The following is a 17,625-nucleotide window of genomic DNA, read 5'->3' as shown; positions in this document are numbered from 1 at the left end:
AAGTAGTAGTCCTAGAGCTAGAAGTAACAATTGAGCTATTAATAAATAAGCATACTGTAATTATGTATTTGTATTCTCACATACTGTTAGTACTATTGTAATAAAATTATTGTAGGTGATATGTTCTTTTATGTGATCTTATTATGTTATTCATAATTTATATGTAAATATCATGTTATAAGACCCATCATTAATTCATACTTTATGTATCATTGTCACTTAAAATAATAACATTATTTGGGATATGGATTTTGAGATATTATTTTGGAATTTCTAGCGTTTCTCTGTATAATAATAGTGCAGGAAAATTACAATGTGTGTTTGTTTCGATTAGTGAACCGATATATTGGATTGGACCGTCGGCCACTTAATTGCTGGACCTGGTGATGAGATCTACCTATTTGGGCGCAAGCTTTCAAGCCCAAATAAGAAAAACAATGTTTACCATGTCATTGAATTGGTAGTGCATTCCACTCGTGGCTGGCTGGCAACTATTAGAAGATGGCTTAAGAATCAGCAAAGACCCAAGTGGGTTACAACACTGCTTATAGTCATCTGCTTAAAAGGCCTCTCCAATGAAGTTCCTTGTATTTGGTCATCCACTTTATTTCTCATCTTACATTTACCCAAAAGCAGAGAAACAATATTTCATGTCAATCCTTTAAAGTCAATAAAACAAACACATACAAGATTCCATCTCCCATTTGGGAATTGCGATCTTCGCTGGACTCGATTAGCACCAGCGCCACCATTAATGAATACATTGTATTAATCTAACCATCCTTTCTTTTTCTCCACTTTGTCATCTTTTCCCTACCGCCTGACAAAACCAAATCCCATTAATAAATAAAGCCAAATGAAAATTAAATTATTGATGATGTCCAATAAACACGTAGATTTCTTCATAAATGTACGTGTGTTGTTTTGATGATAGAGAAGTATCTATAATTCTAAGCAGACCCATCTTGTTTCATATTATTACTTTCTGGCCCATGCTTCATTTGTAAATCCTTTCTCCAATTGTCTAGAAGTTTGAATGTTCAACTATTTCTCACAAGACAACCTTTTTATCATATTATCAAGTTTCTGCCGATTACATTTCCCTTGCTTTTTCTTTCAATAAAACATGATCTGAAAATAAAATTAAATAATAAACCAAACGACATCAATATATCTCGTATTGGTACACGTCAAATGACACGATTCAAATCGAATTCCCGTATGTGCGTTTTGACATTTCAGTTAAAAAAAAAAAAAAAGACAAAAACTAGTGGAATATTCCTTTATTCCATCCAATGAAAATCATATACCGACCTTTTAAATACCACGCTCCTGTGTTACCTTCTACCCAACGTCGAAATTACCGTTGTCCTCTGCTTCTCTCATTCTTGAAATCCTCCTCTTTCTTAGACAATTTAATAAAATAAATAACAAAAATGGCTCTCAAAGCTGTTCATGTCTCCGATGTTCCCAATCTTGATCAAGTCCCTGATAATGTAGCATTAAACTTCTGCGCAACCCGCTTCTGCAATGGTAAGTTTCATTTAATGAATCAAGTTTTGATTTTTATATATATGTAAATATTTTTGTTTTATATATACAAAACCTTAGTTGAGTTTTTGTTGTTTTTAAATTATCAGGTGTTAATGGTGATAGCGATGAAGTAAAGGGTAGTTTTAAGTTTCCAAAATTTGTTGTCATGGGACACAGAGGAACTGGAATGAACATGTTGCAGTCACCTGATAAAAGAATGAAATCAATCAAAGAGAATACAATTCTTGCCTTCAATGCAGCCACCATTTTCCCTCTTGACTTCATTGAATTTGACGTTCAGGTTAGTTTTTTTTATCATTTCTTTTAATTCTTCTTTCTTTAAATTTAATTTCCCGATTGTTTCCCGGCGAGTTTCTTCTGTTTCTTTATCGTCGTTTTCTCGTAATAACGGTTTTGACCGAGTCCGGTATCTGTGGAGAGTTGCACGTGGACTTAATGGGTTTCATGTGATGTCTAGAAACCCACCACGTCACGCTCAATCCCAGCCCTTATCTGTCTCTATCCGCATTTCGCCGCGAAACTGATGCCTTTTAACAGGAGCCTCAGATTAGTTACGTGTTTTGGTCCCTTTTTTCTTCTTAATTAATTGAGTAAACGACATTTTCCCACCCAAACCTTGGTGAATCTACGAGTTCCCACGCCTGATTTCATAAATTCCATATTCCCACCTTTAAATTAACATTATTAATTTTCTTACAAAATAACCCTCCATCTCAAATTTCTCTCAAATAACCCCAGAGGAGATCCCAACCAAGCCAAAAATCCAACCTGATTCCAACACCATTGGACCTCCCCAACACCACCATCAACATTCCCTTATCCTTCTCATCAAAACCCCTAACTTTTTCTATCCGAGTGCACCTCGACGAGGTACCGAAATTTGGCTGGAAAGGCGCGACAACACGCAAAAACCTAAGGGAGAAGCGGCGGCGATCAATGAGCAATTGTGATCAGCGATGTTGGGGGTTTTGGTGGGGGGAAGCCACTGATGCTATTGGTGGTGTTAAGGGTGGTTTCGGTGTCAAGACCCACCGAAATTTGGATGAAACGCCGACTGAAACTAAGAACGGCGGCGGGCAATTGGGCGGTTCAATCAAGTGGGGAGGTTAGGGGTTTTGATGTGGGGGTTGAGGAGATTGTAATTAGGGGTGGGTAGGTCCGAGTACCCGCCTTTTTTGAAGGAATCGGAACCGAAACCGGAACCAACCGGTTCTTGAAAAATAGAATCAAAATCGACGGTTTCAAACCTGTTTTACAGGTTCCAGTTTCGGTTCCAACTATGGGTACCCGATAAAATTACCAAATGGTCCATATTTGTTTAAAAAATGACAAATAAACCCTTAAAAAGTTACAAATACACCCCCATCTCACAACGAATTTTGACCATTGGATTATAAATCATGTACCAATCACTTTGAAAAACCNAATTTGACGTTCAGGTTAGTTTTTTTTATCATTTCTTTAAATTTAATTTCCCGATCGTTTTCCGGCAAGTTTCTTCCGTTTCTTTAACGTCGTTTCTCGGAATAACGGTTTTGACCGAGTCCGGTATCTGTGGAGAGTTGCACGTGGACTAAATGGGTTTCATGTGATGTCTAGAAACCCACCACGTCACGCTCAATCCCAGCCGTTATCTGTCTCTATTCACATTTCGCCGCGAAACTGATGCCTTTTAACAGGAGCCTCAGATTAGGGACGTGTTTTGGTCCCTTTTTTCTTCTTAATTAATTGAGTAAACGACATTTTCCCACCCAAGGTTTGGTGAATCGACAAGTTCCTACCCCTGATTTCATAAATTCCAGAGTCCCGCCTTTAAATTAACACCATTACTTTTCTTACAAAGTAACCCCCATCTCAAATTTCTCTCAAATAACCCCCGAAGGAGATCCCAACCATGCCAAAAATCCAACCTAATTCTAGCACCATTAGACCTCCTCGACACCACCATCAACATCCCCTTATCCTCCTCACCAAAACCCCTAACTTTTCCACCATTCGCATTTCGCCATGAAACTGATGCCTTTTAACAGGAGCCTCATATTAGAGACTTGTTTTGGTCCCTTTTTTCTTCTTAATTAATTGAGTAAATGACATTTTTCCACCCAAGGTTTGGTGAATCTATAAGTTTCCACCCCTGGTTTCATAAATTCCAGAGTCCCACCTTTAAATTAACACCATTACTTTTCTTACCAAGTAACCCCCCATCTCAAATTTCTCTCAAATAACCCCCGAAGGAGATCCCAACCAAGCCAAAAATCCAACCTAATTCCAACACCATTAGACCTCCTCGACACCACCATCAATATCTCCTTATCCTCCTCACCAAAACTCCTAACTTTTTCACCCGAGTGCACCTGGACGAGTTGCCAGAATTTAGTTGGAAAGGCGTAACAACAGGCAAAAACCTAAGGGAGAAGCGGCGACGATCAATGAGCAATTGTGATCAGCGATGTTGGAGGTTTTGGTGGGGGGAAGCCAGTGATGTTATTGGTGGTGTTAAGGGTGGTTTCGATGTCGGGACCCACCGAATTTGGATGAAACCCCGACTGAAACTAAGAACAGCGGCTAGCGATTGGGGGGTTCAATCAAGTGGGGAGGTTAGGGGTTTTGATGTGGGGGTTGAGGGGATTGTAATACCCACCCTTTTTGAAGGAATCAGAATCGGAACCGACGATTTTAGTTCCTTAATAGTTGAAACCGAAACCTGTTTTACAGGCTCCGGTTCCAGTTCTGGGTGCCTGATAAAATTACCAAATGGTCGATATTTATTTAAAAATGACAAATAAACCCTCAAAAAGTTACAAGTACACCCCCATCTCACAACGAATTTTGACCATTGGATTATAAATCATGTACCAATCACTTTGAAAAGCCTTTTTTATAAGCTAAAACCCTAAGCGTCACTTACAAACAAACTAAGCCAAGTTCACTTTTCTCTTCTCTTATCTTCTTCTTCCCCCCACAAAACCCTAGCTAAGAGAAAATGAAGAACACCTTATTGTAGATGTCTTTTCTTCTCTTATCTTCTTCTCCTCCTTCTCCTTTTTTGCATTTATTAAAAGAGGATTTGTGCCTAATTTTTACAAATAGTAGGCAGAATTTGAAAGTCTAGCCAAATTGATTTTTTTTTATGCTTTGTTGATTTTTTATATGAAAAATGAAGATTTGGGTTTCTATTAATATTAATGTTAAATGGCGGAATTTGTTGGATTTGGATTTCATGTTTTCTCCCTTGTGTGTGTGTGTGTGTTGTGTTTAATATCAATGAGAAGAAAATGGAAGGAAAAAATAGAGTTATTTTTATTTAAAAAATTGGTTTTTGTGTTGTTGTGTTTAGTATAGATGATGAGAAGAAAATGACTAGAAAAATAAAGTTGTTTTTACTAAGAATGGTGAATTAATTTTAATAACAAGGTAAGACATCAATTAAATTTAGTTGTGAATAAAACAAGCAAGAGAAAATTCCAGAAGAAATAAGGAAAAACTTTAATTGAATCGTAAAATTTTCAATGGTCCTTATATTTTTTTAATATTTAATTTAGTCCTGGTTTTAGGGTTCGATTCTGGTTCCTAAGGTGGTAGAACCAGAACCGGAACCAAAACCGAACCCGTATAGTATCAGTTCCAGGTTTTTGGAACCGAAACCAACCTTGTGGCACTCGGTTCCGAGTAGAACCTAAACTGAAACCCGGGTACCCATCAGTTTCGGTTCTACCCTATTTTTTTACCCACCCATAATTGTAATGGTGGTGCCGAGAGGGGTTGAGAATAGGCCAGAATGGCCTGAAATCGCTGGTGGGGTGAATTTGAGAAGTTAAGGGTTATTTGAAAAATTTTATATTTGAAATGATTATTTTACCTTTTAACTGTTATATTAAACAATTTTATGTCAATTTAAGGGCGAAAATCTGAAATTTATGGAATCATGGGTGGGAACTTGTGAATTCGCCAAACCCTGGGTGGGAAAATGTCGTTTACTCTAATTAATTTCAGCGGTGGTTGTTGACTTTTTGTTACATAGGAAGTTGAGTCCTCAGTCATCTTATCCAAATTCCAATCCTCGGTGTAGTAAATAAGAATAGATATCATTTTTGTTACTTTAATGGTGTTAAAGGGAATATAATTTCTGCAGAATTTTAATGGAGGGATACTGATTAGTTTACTTGTCTTTTTGTCTTTCTTATTCTTTTTTTGGCTTTTACTATTGGTTGGGTGAGCGAAGAACCTTTTGTCGTAAACAAAAAAAACATATTTGTTACAGGTGACCAAAGATGAATGTCCAGTCATTTTCCATGACAATTTCATCCTCTCTCAAGAAAAGGTTTGTGCCTTTTACATGCTTCATATAAACCATGTTTCTGAATACCTATTTCTATGACCTCGGAGATTATACTTTAGAAATTTTGATTTATATTGATTTGGGTATTTGATTCTAGGGTCTAATTGTTCAGAAAAGAGTGACTGATCTCAGTTTAGAAGAATTTCTTTCCTATGGACCCCAGAAAGAGCCTGGAAAAGTAAGTGTCATATTCTATTGCCTCCTTTTGAATGTACACTTGTGTGTTTTGGAAGAGAAATTCTTAGATGGATGGTGTATTATCAGGTTATTTTCACTAAATATTTGTCATATGTTTCTTAGTTTTTGAAACCCTTAATTATGATGATAGCTCGCGACATGTTTCGTGTAAGTTTTTCTCGTTCTTAAAAAGATGGATTCAAATTGAAAGTCATTACTTATTCTGTTGTTAATAAAAATTCAGGTGGGGAAGCCTATGTTTAGAAAACTAAAGGATGGAAGAATTTTTGAATGGAAGGTTGAAAAAGATGCTCCTCTATGTACATTGGAAGAGGCTTTCGAGAAAGTTGATCACTCAATAGGCTTTAATATTGAATTGAAGTTTGATGATCAGATAGATTACGAAGAAGAACAACTTTCACATATACTTCAAGTTATCTTGCAGGTATCCATTTCTTCCTTCTTCTGTTTATGCAATAAACTCGTTTTAATCCTTGCATATTAATCTAGAACAATGTTAAAAAAAATTATGGAGCAGGTGGTATTTAAGCATGCCAAGGACAGGCCTATCTTCTTTTCCAGCTTTCAACCCGATGCTGCTCTGTTGATCCGGAAACTGCAGAGCACTTACCCTGTAAGTTAAGATAGATAAAAACATCGAATTTACTGATTTCATTTATTTCATTAAGAACCTAAAGCTTTTTTCGGTAATGCTACTGTTCAGGTGTTCTTCTTAACCAATGGAGGGGCACAAAATTACACAGATGTAAGAAGGGGTTCTTTAGATGAGGCCATTAAGGTGTGCATGGTTGGTGGCTTGCAAGGGATTGTATCTGAAGTAAAAGCTATCTTTAAAAATCCAGGGGTATTAGCAAGAATCAAAGAGTGCAAGCTTTCTCTTGTAACATACGGCGAATTGAAGTAAGCTTATAACTTGATTCTAAGAAGTTAATATTGACATTGGATTTCGCCAACCCAACTGACAATACTTGTTTCTGATATCTGCACAGTAACGTTCCGGAGGTGGTCTTCTTGCAACGTTTAATGGGAGTTGAAGGGGTGATTGTTGACCTTGTTGAAGAGATCACTGAGGCAATCACAGATTTAATTAGCAATGTAAATGTTGAAGAAGAGAGCTTGTTTGGAGAGGATGGAAAGATGATATTAAAAACAAAGCTCGAAATCTCAAAGGATGAACTCTCATTTCTTTTTACTAAGCTTATCCCAGAACTGATACAGTCTAATTGAAGGCATTAAACACTTGGAAATGCTCCCCAAACACTAGTCTTCTTTTTTCAAATCTAGTGTAAATAGAAACCCTTTTTTGTGCATACTATCACTTTGTACTAATGGTTGTCCACTCTTGTATGAAAAAGCTTTTACCTAGAGACTTGTCACGTTTAGGTAATGTTTGTAATGTATTGACTAAGAAGTAAGAAGTAATACTAAAAAATAATGCTTTCAGGAGTATTATTTTATATTGAAGTAGTTATTGAACTGATCGAATTACAACACTGCCTACCTCAGCTTCAATATTTTTCATCTGGGTCACTTGACCGACTGGTTCTCATTAAAAATGTTGATATGGTGGTTGAGTTTCTTCTATCATCATGGACACATGGCTTTTCTCAGTCTATATGAGATGTGCAAAGAGATGGAGATATTTTTCCTTTTATTCATGCTTTGGGAATTCCAAAATAGCATGGGCATAAATGGATAATACAATAAAATGATGAACTAAACTTGACTTGGATCTGCCCATACCAAAACCCTATTGTTGCAATAAAAAGTGTTTCAATGGTCCAAAAAACAGCATTCATTGATCATAAGTTGTTCTTAGGCCCAAATGGAACTCCACTGGGCCCATTCATTTAAAACCTTCCACGGTTGAGCCCATCCCAGTAAACCAGAGGGCACAAAAGAAAGCTATAATTATAAATTCAACTTTATTGACACAAGAAAAGAAAAGCAAAAGAGACATTAAAAAAAAAAAAAGCAATACGGGAACACTGCAAGTACCAGTGTTGGAGCAACAAAAGAGTAGTTGTAGAGTTACTTTTTTCAATGGCAAAGCCGGACAGAGAATAAAGTAGCTATCAATGCACGCACATTACATAAAAGAAAATGAAAATAAAAGCTGGAATAAAGTTAAAAAGAGAGATGCAATTTGCTTCTTGGAACGGAATTTGTAGCTTGTAAGTTTCGAAGAAGAAGAAGAAGAACATTGTTGGTGTGATTGTAAAGATGATAGAAAAGCTGAAGCCAGTTGGGCTCACATGTTCTAAGACACTTAAACTCTTTTTCTGAAACGAAGTTTCTGTGAAGTACGGCTTCAGATTCCAAGCTGGATGAAAGCAACTTTTCTACTTCAAACTTATTCTCTCTACTATCAAAAAATTTCAAATGTACGATTATGCGTACAAGCATCAAAATCAAAGCGATGGAGTAGTCACTAAATGAAGAGATTAAGACTTTCATTTTTGGTAGCTAGCTTTAAGTCTTAGATGACTATAATTACTTTGAAATAGTGTTTATTGAATTCCAAGAGCATCCCCATTTTGACAAAGTTGTGTTTTGAGGTTGAAGAATATCACACGCATACTCTTTTATCTTTTTTCAGTTAAGTTATGTGCTTAATTATTGAATGGCCGCCATTGACGGTTCTCAGCCATCCTTAGCTTAAATTAGTAAACCCATTGAAATAATTAGAAGAAAATGGTTATTGGGGATTGGTTGATTGGCAAATTGCTTGCCGGGTTGGACCCGACAGTTGCCAAATTGAATGGAAATGAAATACATGTCTGAGGCCTTGCGGGCACGGGTCTGATTCAGAAAAAAGTTTGCGTAGTAAAGTAAAGCAGGTTATAGGAGTCGGATTGGCTAAATCATCTTCTAAGTTGTGTTGCTGGCGATAGTATAAAGTTTTGAGCATGGTTTATAAAATTCCTAAAAATAAGGACTTACCTAGAATTGAGGAAAGGGCCGGGGAGCTATCTGTTTTAACTATTGTGATTGAAAATAAAGAAAATCCCATATGGGTTTGCCTCAGAAATGTTGACAAAAATCTTGCTTTAAATTGAAGAAATTGAGCCGATATTTCACAGTCTTGTTAAAGGGAAAGGAATGATTAAACAATACTTTGGTCAACTTTGAAATCTATGGCGACTTTTGAATTTCTCCTCCACTTTTAGATCTATAAATTCTTCTTGTAATTCAGTATTTGGTTTGCTTTATCTCGTATAATTACATATATTTAAAATTACAAAAAAGCATTTGATGTATAAGTGGGTATTTGATATGTATATTATATGGTTGCTTGTGGGTTTTATTTTTTCTTTTTTTATATTAAAAAGACAGCATGAGATCAGTTTTATTATTCTATATTTTTTGGGGAACAAGATTAGATCAACTTATGACTTCAATCTTTTTGAACGACCTTCACGAAACTCCAGTTTCAGGCTACCCTTTTTTTTTTTTTTTTTTTTTAATTGTAATATCAAAATCATAGTCGTCACAGTGAACCACTTTAAACATGACACATCCCCTTCCCCCCCCCCCCCCCCCCCCCCCCAAAAAAAAAAAAAGAGCATGATATATTAATGATTGAAATAAAGCTCTAACCACTATTCTCAGTTTTCAACTCATTTGTCTATTTTACTAATAAATTAATAATTAAAATAGAAAAAATTAAAAGATTATAATTATGTTTCGTATGTTTAATTAATTATTGTTTGTGTTAAAGCAATCTGAATGCATTTTGTCACTTTTATTATGGCCCGCCTTTAAATAAAGTTAAATCCAGTCAAATATGTTGTAAATTAAATTAATAATTTGACAATACATCTATTTAAAAAAAAACCACTGTAAATTAAACCCCATTTTTTTGAAAAAATGGGATGCTTCTAAGAGGGCAACCTAAAAAAGGCAAACCAAAACCAAATTATTAAAATAAGAATAATGACCCATAAAGAAAAAGAATATACCAAATAAGGGTCATTATTAGAAAAAAGAAAGAATGGTTAAAGTTATAAATTAATTGAAGCACAAAGACATTCCCACTGAACAACATATTTTACTCAAAACACAATAATTGCAGCCTTTGACGTTTCTCTCTTACTCCTTAAAACCCTCTTCAACACCCACACGCAAACTCCTTTTGACTCTCAACAGTGGAAATTAATTAATTAAATCAATTAATTTATTAAAAGAAAAATAAAATGGTGAGCCGCAATATGGCTTACGAAACCCAACTTTTCTTTGTATTATTATTCACTCAAGTGGGGCGTCAGAAACATTTTCTTGTACCTTATGGGAATCTCATCTTCTTCTTTTTTTCTTTTTTTTTTTTAAATTAAAATTTTTATTATAGTTTTCAATTTAGTCCTTGAGATTTTTATAATTTGCAAATAAGGAGTTACCCTTCTCCCTACGGAATCAGGCTTCTTCTTTTGTCAATGTTTGAGGCTCTAGTTTAACTAAATCTCAACTGTCCCACGTTACCCCCCACTTCACTTTCTGTCCCTTAACTACCCTTCTTCTATTACCAATATTACGATAATGCCATTGTCTCTCTTAGCAGTTTTGGGTGCATTAAACTGTGTTAGTGCAGCAGTGACATGGGATCCAATCACTTCTAAATTTCATTTTTTTTATTATTGCATAATTGAGTGCTTTATCTGTTGCTGTTCAAAGCCCTATTTAATTTAATTTAAAAGATTGAGTGAAAGACTTTGATACCCATAGGCCATAACATAAAATAATTATTTATTTTTGATAATATTTTATATTAATGAGATATTAATTATTTGTAGTGATTTGAAGGGGTTAGTAAAAGCAGAAAAAGTGCAAATTTACAAGTTATATATGACACAGAATTTAGAGGTAATACAACCAAAAAGTATAGTGTATAAAAAGCAAAGAACAAGTACCAGACAGCAATGTTAAAAGCAGGATGGAAGGGCAAATATGTCTTTTCGGAAAGAGATTCTAGTAGACGATTTCTCCTAAAATTCTCCATCTGATCCAAAATAGTGAGACAAGAAGATTGTGAAAATCTTGAGATGGGGCATCGTTTGAAGGTGGCATTTTTGTCAGGTACCCTGAATCCGACGTGGGTGCCCGTCGTTTTGGAGGCAAGTAGGTCCCTTATCTTTATTCCCTCACCCACCTCTCACAAGGCCACAAATGACAATAATGCCCTTCTCCTCCCTTTTTTAACCAATTTTATTCCCCCCCACTTTCTATTGTTCAAGATAAACATCCCATATATATTTCACTTATATTATTGTCACACACTTTAAAATAATAATTAACCCGTACTAATTTTATCATTTATCACTTTTTTTTTCACCCAAAATAAATATTTAATATTCAATATTTTTATGCTATAAATTAAAAAAAAAAATTAGATAGTTTATGTTTGAAATTTTATTTAAGAATACTTTCAAAATTACTTTATAGTGGATTATTATTATTAAAATAAAAAGGTTGCAATTGGGGAAAGGCAAAGGATCCTAGTAGTGAAGAATCTTTAAATGAGTTGTCAATTTGAAGGACCCCTCAATATATACGAGCATCTCTCCTCTTCTCTACTAAGTTCATAGTTTCTACGAGACAATCTATAATTTAGTTTAACACGCATGTCCATGCGTGCACCCCTGCCCATAATTTAATTAACTAATTATGCCCCATATTATTCTTCTTATTAAACTATTTTTCATTTTTGGGGTCTTATATCATGGGATTCTTCTTTTTCTACAAGTTAAGATTGAATATATCTCATCACATTATATGATTCATTTTTTTATTGAGGGATTTTTCTATTTCTGAAGTAAACTTATAGATGTGTTTATAATTATAATTTCATTAATTTAAGAGTAAATGATTCTTTTTCCCTCCCAAATAATAGTTTAATGACACTTTTCCACCTACAGACTTTTAAAATATCACTTTACTACCTAAATTTATATTTCGACGGCAAACATAAAACAAACTTGGTTTAGGATGTTGGAGCTTTTGAAGAGGAGAGGCCGATGAGTCTTATTGTGGTGGAAAGTTGGATTTAAGTGGGTGAGATTGATCAAAATTTGACTTAAAATTGGCGGTTACATAAACCCTAATCGTTCAATTGTTGACGAACGATTGGCGAGGTCAACAAGAGTAGGATTTGAGGAGTAATAATCAGGGAAGAAAATGATGATAGTATAGGGTTGCAACGATGTTGGAATCGGAAACGGAATATAAGTTTTGGTAATAAAGTGGTATTTTAAAAGTTTTTTAGTGAGAAAGTGTCATTAAACCATTATTTTAGTGGGAAAAAGTGGTTTACTATTAATTTAATTATTAAAAGATTTTCATGTTTGGTATATTTGATATTTAATTTGAGATTCTTCCTCCTTTTTTAAGCAAACTTTATAAGATACGTTAAGTAGCTTCTATATATGGTTATGGGTATGTCTCAATATGAAATTATAATAATTTTCGTATGCTTCACCATTTATTGTATGAATCGTATCATATGATAGTAATATAGTTGAACATTATTATATGATTACATACTTACTTTATTTTGAATAATACTACATCCATAACTTTTTCTCACAAACTTTTTCTCACAATCTTGACGTGATAACTCACAATTGGTGAATCATAATTTATTAGGTGGGTTCCATTGCAAACTGATCAATTAGGAGCTGTCACGTTAGGTTTGTGAAAAGAGATTGTAGGTATACTATTACTTCTTTACTTTTTATGGTTATGGTATCAAATTCCAAGAATAATATCTAACCACCATTTAAGTTCAATCAAATCTTTTCAAAGATGCTACACGTAAGAATTCAACTATATTTTTATACTCAATTATGCACTTAAATATTGTGATTATGGACCATTGAATTTTCATTTATGAAAATTTTGGTACTATATCAATCAAATCATATAATACGGAATTCTTATAAAATACAATTGTTCATTCAATTTGATTGTATGGAGAAAAATATTAAAAACATGCAACGCATTAAGCAAATCTTGATTTTCTCAATCGAACCCTCATAATTATAATAATACTACTTTCATCAATATGATATCTGATTTCATTTACCAATTAATACAATCGGTGATCTGATGTTTTAAAAACACACGAAACTCAACCATTTGATACCAATATATAAAATCACCGAGGCATCACATTTTTAAGGTGAATACCCGATAAAGGAAAAAGGCATGAAAGCATGTCGTCTTGCCGTAAAGATAAAAGGGCAATCAAAGTAATCTTATTAAGGGAACCACACCTTTTCCTCAAACCCTAGCAGCATACTTCATTTGATAGCTAGACATTTATTTTCCAAGGAATTTATGGTGCTGACTTGAGCGATTGAAAAGCCCTTGCCATTCTTTGACCTTGTTGAGTTTGTAAAAGTGTGAAGCTATTATTAAGATTTTCTTAATTATAAAATTATTTATTTGAAGATTAAAATAGTTTTAAGAGTGTGAAATTATAAAAGTAAGGTCAAGAATGGGAATTGCATTAAAATGGTCAGTTGAGTAAAAGTGCCGTGTTGTTGATTCCTAAAACAAGCAGCTAACAATAATATTTGGTTTCCCCTTGTATCATCACGGGTTAGTTTTGTACTTGCACTTTAACCCTAATATAAGCTTTGGTGACCTACAGCTGTAAGCATGACATAAGGTGACTTCACCCTTACGAGCCCCCAATTCGCAGTCGTCTAGACCTAGTCCGTTTTCTTTTTTAACTAAATCTCCAAAATACCCCCCATCTCTTATTTCTCACACGGCCTCTTGCGTGCCAAGACTAAATTACCCCTCCCACCGTCCAACAATTTCTTAAATAACAATAATGGTCATTGGAGAAGGGTGTAATAGTAAATTTAAAGACAGAAAAGGAAGTGAAAACAGGAGGATGAAAAGAGCTTCGGTTAGTCCCATAGAGAAAGCTAAAGACCGAACACAAACTAAGCTGAAAGGGCAAAAGCATTCGGTTTCGTTTAAATAAAAAACTTTAACCTTTTCGCAGAGACGCAAAATTAACTGCTTCAAACGTATTGCTAATAAGTAATAATGATGTGGCGTCAACGATAAAAGGAGTTTGAGTCTTGTTTACGCCAAATGGGTCGTCCTTATTTATTCCCCTCCTCTTCTCTCCATTACACCATAAAGAACCAACACTTTTCCCTCCTCTCAATATACCCACCAATCTCTTCACCCTGTTTTTTTTTTTTCTATGTTCTTTCTTGTTCTTGTTCCATCTCTTGTTCTTGTTGATTGATTGATTTTTAGTTTTTATCTTTCTTTTACTTTGATGGGTTTATAAGAACCTTACATCACTTGGTTTTGATTCTGCCTCAATTGGGTTTCAACACTTTTGAACTGGCTGCTGATGCTGTGTTGCTGCTACTAGTACTACAAGGGCTTTCTTAATTTGTTACTTCAAGTGGTGTGTGCTTTTTTGAAGATGGAAAAGATTAATTTTGTCAAGAATGGAGTTTTAAGATTGCCTCCGGGATTCCGTTTTCATCCCACTGATGAAGAGTTGGTTGTTCAGTACTTGAAGCGCAAGGTTTTTGCTTTCCCCTTGCCGGCCTCTATAATTCCTGAAGTTGATGTTTGCAAGTCTGATCCTTGGGATTTGCCAGGTTAGTGAGTTTACATGCATAAGTAACATCTTTAATTTGGCCTAAAGATAAAAGAAAGTTGTTTGATACATGGGGGTTTGTGTGTTCAGGTGATTTGGAGCAAGAGAGGTACTTTTTCAGCACAAGGGAAGCAAAATACCCAAATGGGAACAGATCCAACAGAGCTACTGGCTCTGGTTATTGGAAGGCTACTGGACTCGACAAGCAAATTGTAACTTCCAGGGGCAACCAAATGGTGGGCATGAAAAAAACTTTGGTTTTTTATAGAGGAAAGCCACCACATGGTTCGAGAACCGATTGGGTTATGCATGAATATAGGCTTGTTACTTCAGAGACCATTCAAAATAAAAACTCAACCCAGGTGAGTTTTCAATCTTACAAGTCCGGCAATTCATAATCAATTCAACAGATTGCAAGTTAAGTTATGCTTCAGTGGGTCATTTAATGATTTTAATTAAAATATGCGCAGAGCCTCGTGATGCCAGTTGAAAATTGGGTTCTATGCCGTATATTTTTGAAGAAAAGGAGTGCTAAAATTGAGGATGAGGAAACTGGCAATGCTAATGGAGGTCGTAAATCGAGGACCAGCAGGCCTGTTTTCTACGATTTCATGACAAAAGAGAGAGCTGATTTGAATCTGGCTCCTTCTTCATCTTCTTCAGGAACAAGTGGAATCACCGAAATTTCATCCAATGAATCAGAAGATCACGAAGAAAGTAGTTGCAATAGCTTCCCTTATTTCAGAAGAAAACAGTAAACAAAATAAATTATAATTTCCCTCTTTAGTGGCTGTACCAGTAATTGGTGGTCTTCTGATTAGAAAATCAGAATAACCAGTTAGCAATCTAATGTTTGGTCATTTATTTCTCACATCTGTTGTCTCGGATTATAACTTTACCGAATGAGATATCAGTGAAAGAAAATAATAATAAAAAAATCGGCATTAGTTTTTATCAGTAATATAAAAGAGCAATGGATTTTAACAAATTCAACTCCTCTGTAATCAAAATTTCAGGATTTCCTTATGTTCTGATTTCTCTGCTTTCATTTTTACAAAGAAAATCTTTCTCAAACAACGTTGTTTTTGGTTTGCCATGCAGAGCCTATTCAATACTAAAAGGCAAATGATTTTCAGAGGAATAAAATTGGAAGAAAGACAAAAAAGAGAAAGGAAAAAAAAAAAAAAAAAAAGATAGAAAAAGGAGGGTGAAAGTTTTGAAAGAGAAGGCATATATGTATATATATATTATATTTATCTAGTCTTTAACTTTGTTAAAAGACCAGTTTTGAGGAGCACAAGAATAAGCATATCTGATCTTTGCATTTTGCAATATCAGCTTTGCACGAGGTTCCCATCTCCATTCTAGGAAAAGGCAAAAATTTTACACTAAGGGAACCCAATTCTTTGATAAAATATATCAAAACTAAAATCGAATCTCCAAGAAATGTGAGCCCCCCTGCTCCAAGTCAAAACCTTCTTATACACTCCACCATTATCTGCAACATTGACAAATGGGTTCAGAGGAACAAACATTCTTTACACATTTTCTACAACATTTGTTACGGTGGTCCTCCTTTTCATCTAAAAATACAAAAGTTTTAGGGAGGGTAGGTATGTTGATATAGGAACTTGGAGCCAACCAAATTTTTTGCAATTTCACAAGATCAGTTGGTGAAAGTTGAGAGCTAGAAGAAACCAATTCTTGAGCAAGGCCGGGCAGCAATTTGAAAATGGAGTGCTATGACTTTTGAAAAGACCAAAATTTTTAAGATTGCTTGCTTGTACAATCCGGCAAGATTTTTAAGTTGTCACTATGCTGTCAAAAGAAGGTAATAATTTACATTGTTTAAGTTACTTGTAGATACAAGTAAGTTCACCCACACCAGTTTTTTCCATTAATAAAATTTTATTTCTTGTTTGAATATGCCGCACCAAAAATAAAAAAACAGAGGGAATTCAAATTTCAGGATTCTTTTCTCTCCTCTATTTTTTTCCATCAAGCTCTGAAATTTTGACTCTGAATTAAATTAACTGCATGTGTGACACACGTGTCAAACATGCAAGAGCCAGAACCCAGTTATATAATAGTTGACTCAAAGAAAACATAAAAAATTATAATATAGGATCAAAAATTGGTAATAAAAATAAAATAAAAGTTGGGTTGTCACCTTAGAAAAATAAATGATATCATACTCACAAGGCGTTTAAATGATGCCAAGTGGATTCCAGACAGACAAGGGACGGCATATATATATATATATATATTTTAATTATTAAAATAAAATAAAAAAACCCTTTGATCAAGAGTTTTCATTGTCCAGAACTGTGAGTTATTATTAGCATGCCCAAACAGGGAAGAAGAAGAAGAAGAGAAAGGGCATTTAAAAAATATATAAGCCGACCAGAGAGTTTCTTGTGACAGTGGTTTTCAATTATCTAAGGCTGGCTGTTGGAGTTCTTCACGTCACTTTTTTTTTTTGTATAAATAAAAATTGGAAGATATCGTTTTCAGGATTTGTGTGTGAGAAAGATTGGATTGGGTTGTGGATTGCTGACTTAGGTTACAAAAATTTGTCAATCACGTGGGTAGCCCGTCATGGTAGACCACTTACTTAACACCACAAACTTTAAAACCCCTTTTTTTTTTATTTTTTGTAGCCTCACCTGATGCTGCTGATTAGATTAGGTCAATTTCTTTGGAGAAATATGTACAAATTCATGTGGGTACTTTTGACATTTCCTTGATCCATTATCTTGTACACAGGAAATGTAGTGTTTTATCAATTATGTAAGTTGACCAGTTCCTAAACCAACCACTTTTTTCTACTACTTGCTTAGACAATTTTAAGTTTCAAGGGGTTGCTTAGTATCTCTGCAACAATGACACCTCCAATTATTATTTT

The 17,625-nt window shown here is 34.7% G+C and overlaps 2 protein-coding genes across 3 annotated transcripts; both read left to right on the top strand.

The window, feature by feature from the left end:
• Positions 1 to 1,347: 1,347 nt before the first annotated feature.
• On the top strand, positions 1,348 to 7,456 carry LOC116140767 (glycerophosphodiester phosphodiesterase GDPD1, chloroplastic-like). 2 transcript variants are annotated; one of them, XM_031426346.1, is made up of 8 exons: positions 1,348 to 1,533; positions 1,641 to 1,834; positions 5,816 to 5,875; positions 6,006 to 6,071; positions 6,315 to 6,515; positions 6,609 to 6,704; positions 6,795 to 6,991; positions 7,081 to 7,456. In XM_031426346.1, exons 1-8 carry the CDS (start codon positions 1,437 to 1,439, stop codon positions 7,316 to 7,318), a joined length of 1,149 nt encoding a protein of 382 aa, XP_031282206.1. In that variant the 5' UTR covers positions 1,348 to 1,436; the 3' UTR covers positions 7,319 to 7,456. The 2 variants fall into 2 exon arrangements, with proteins under 2 accessions (XP_031282206.1, XP_031282205.1); XM_031426345.1 differs by having other exon boundaries at positions 5,991 to 6,071.
• A 6,755-nt stretch (positions 7,457 to 14,211) lies between these two features.
• On the top strand, positions 14,212 to 15,591 carry LOC116140765 (NAC domain-containing protein 83-like). Its single transcript, XM_031426344.1, has 3 exons — positions 14,212 to 14,721; positions 14,811 to 15,082; positions 15,191 to 15,591. Exons 1-3 carry the CDS (start codon positions 14,541 to 14,543, stop codon positions 15,476 to 15,478), a joined length of 741 nt encoding a protein of 246 aa, XP_031282204.1. The 5' UTR covers positions 14,212 to 14,540; the 3' UTR covers positions 15,479 to 15,591.
• The last annotated feature ends 2,034 nt before the right edge of the window (positions 15,592 to 17,625 follow it).

Source organism: Pistacia vera, unplaced genomic scaffold (assembly GCF_008641045.1).
Source record: "Pistacia vera cultivar Batoury unplaced genomic scaffold, PisVer_v2 Contig377, whole genome shotgun sequence".
Lineage (NCBI taxonomy): Eukaryota > Viridiplantae > Streptophyta > Magnoliopsida > Sapindales > Anacardiaceae > Pistacia > Pistacia vera.
This window is presented reverse-complemented; position numbering and strand designations above follow the sequence as displayed.

What these genes read in the sequence shown, in the direction of transcription:
- LOC116140765 (XM_031426344.1), top strand. Translation starts at nt 14,541, where the DNA reads ATGGAAAAGATTAATTTTGTCAAGAATGGAGTTTTAAGATTGCCTCCG. An exon ending in TGATCCTTGGGATTTGCCAG is followed by an intron (nt 14,722 to 14,810) that starts GTTAGTGAGTTT and finishes TTGTGTGTTCAG; the next exon opens with GTGATTTGGAGCAAGAGAGG. An exon ending in AAAATAAAAACTCAACCCAG is followed by an intron (nt 15,083 to 15,190) that starts GTGAGTTTTCAA and finishes AAATATGCGCAG; the next exon opens with AGCCTCGTGATGCCAGTTGA.
- LOC116140767 (XM_031426345.1), top strand. Translation starts at nt 1,437, where the DNA reads ATGGCTCTCAAAGCTGTTCATGTCTCCGATGTTCCCAATCTTGATCAA. An exon ending in TCATTGAATTTGACGTTCAG is followed by an intron (nt 1,835 to 5,815) that starts GTTAGTTTTTTT and finishes TATTTGTTACAG; the next exon opens with GTGACCAAAGATGAATGTCC. An exon ending in AACTGCAGAGCACTTACCCT is followed by an intron (nt 6,705 to 6,794) that starts GTAAGTTAAGAT and finishes GCTACTGTTCAG; the next exon opens with GTGTTCTTCTTAACCAATGG.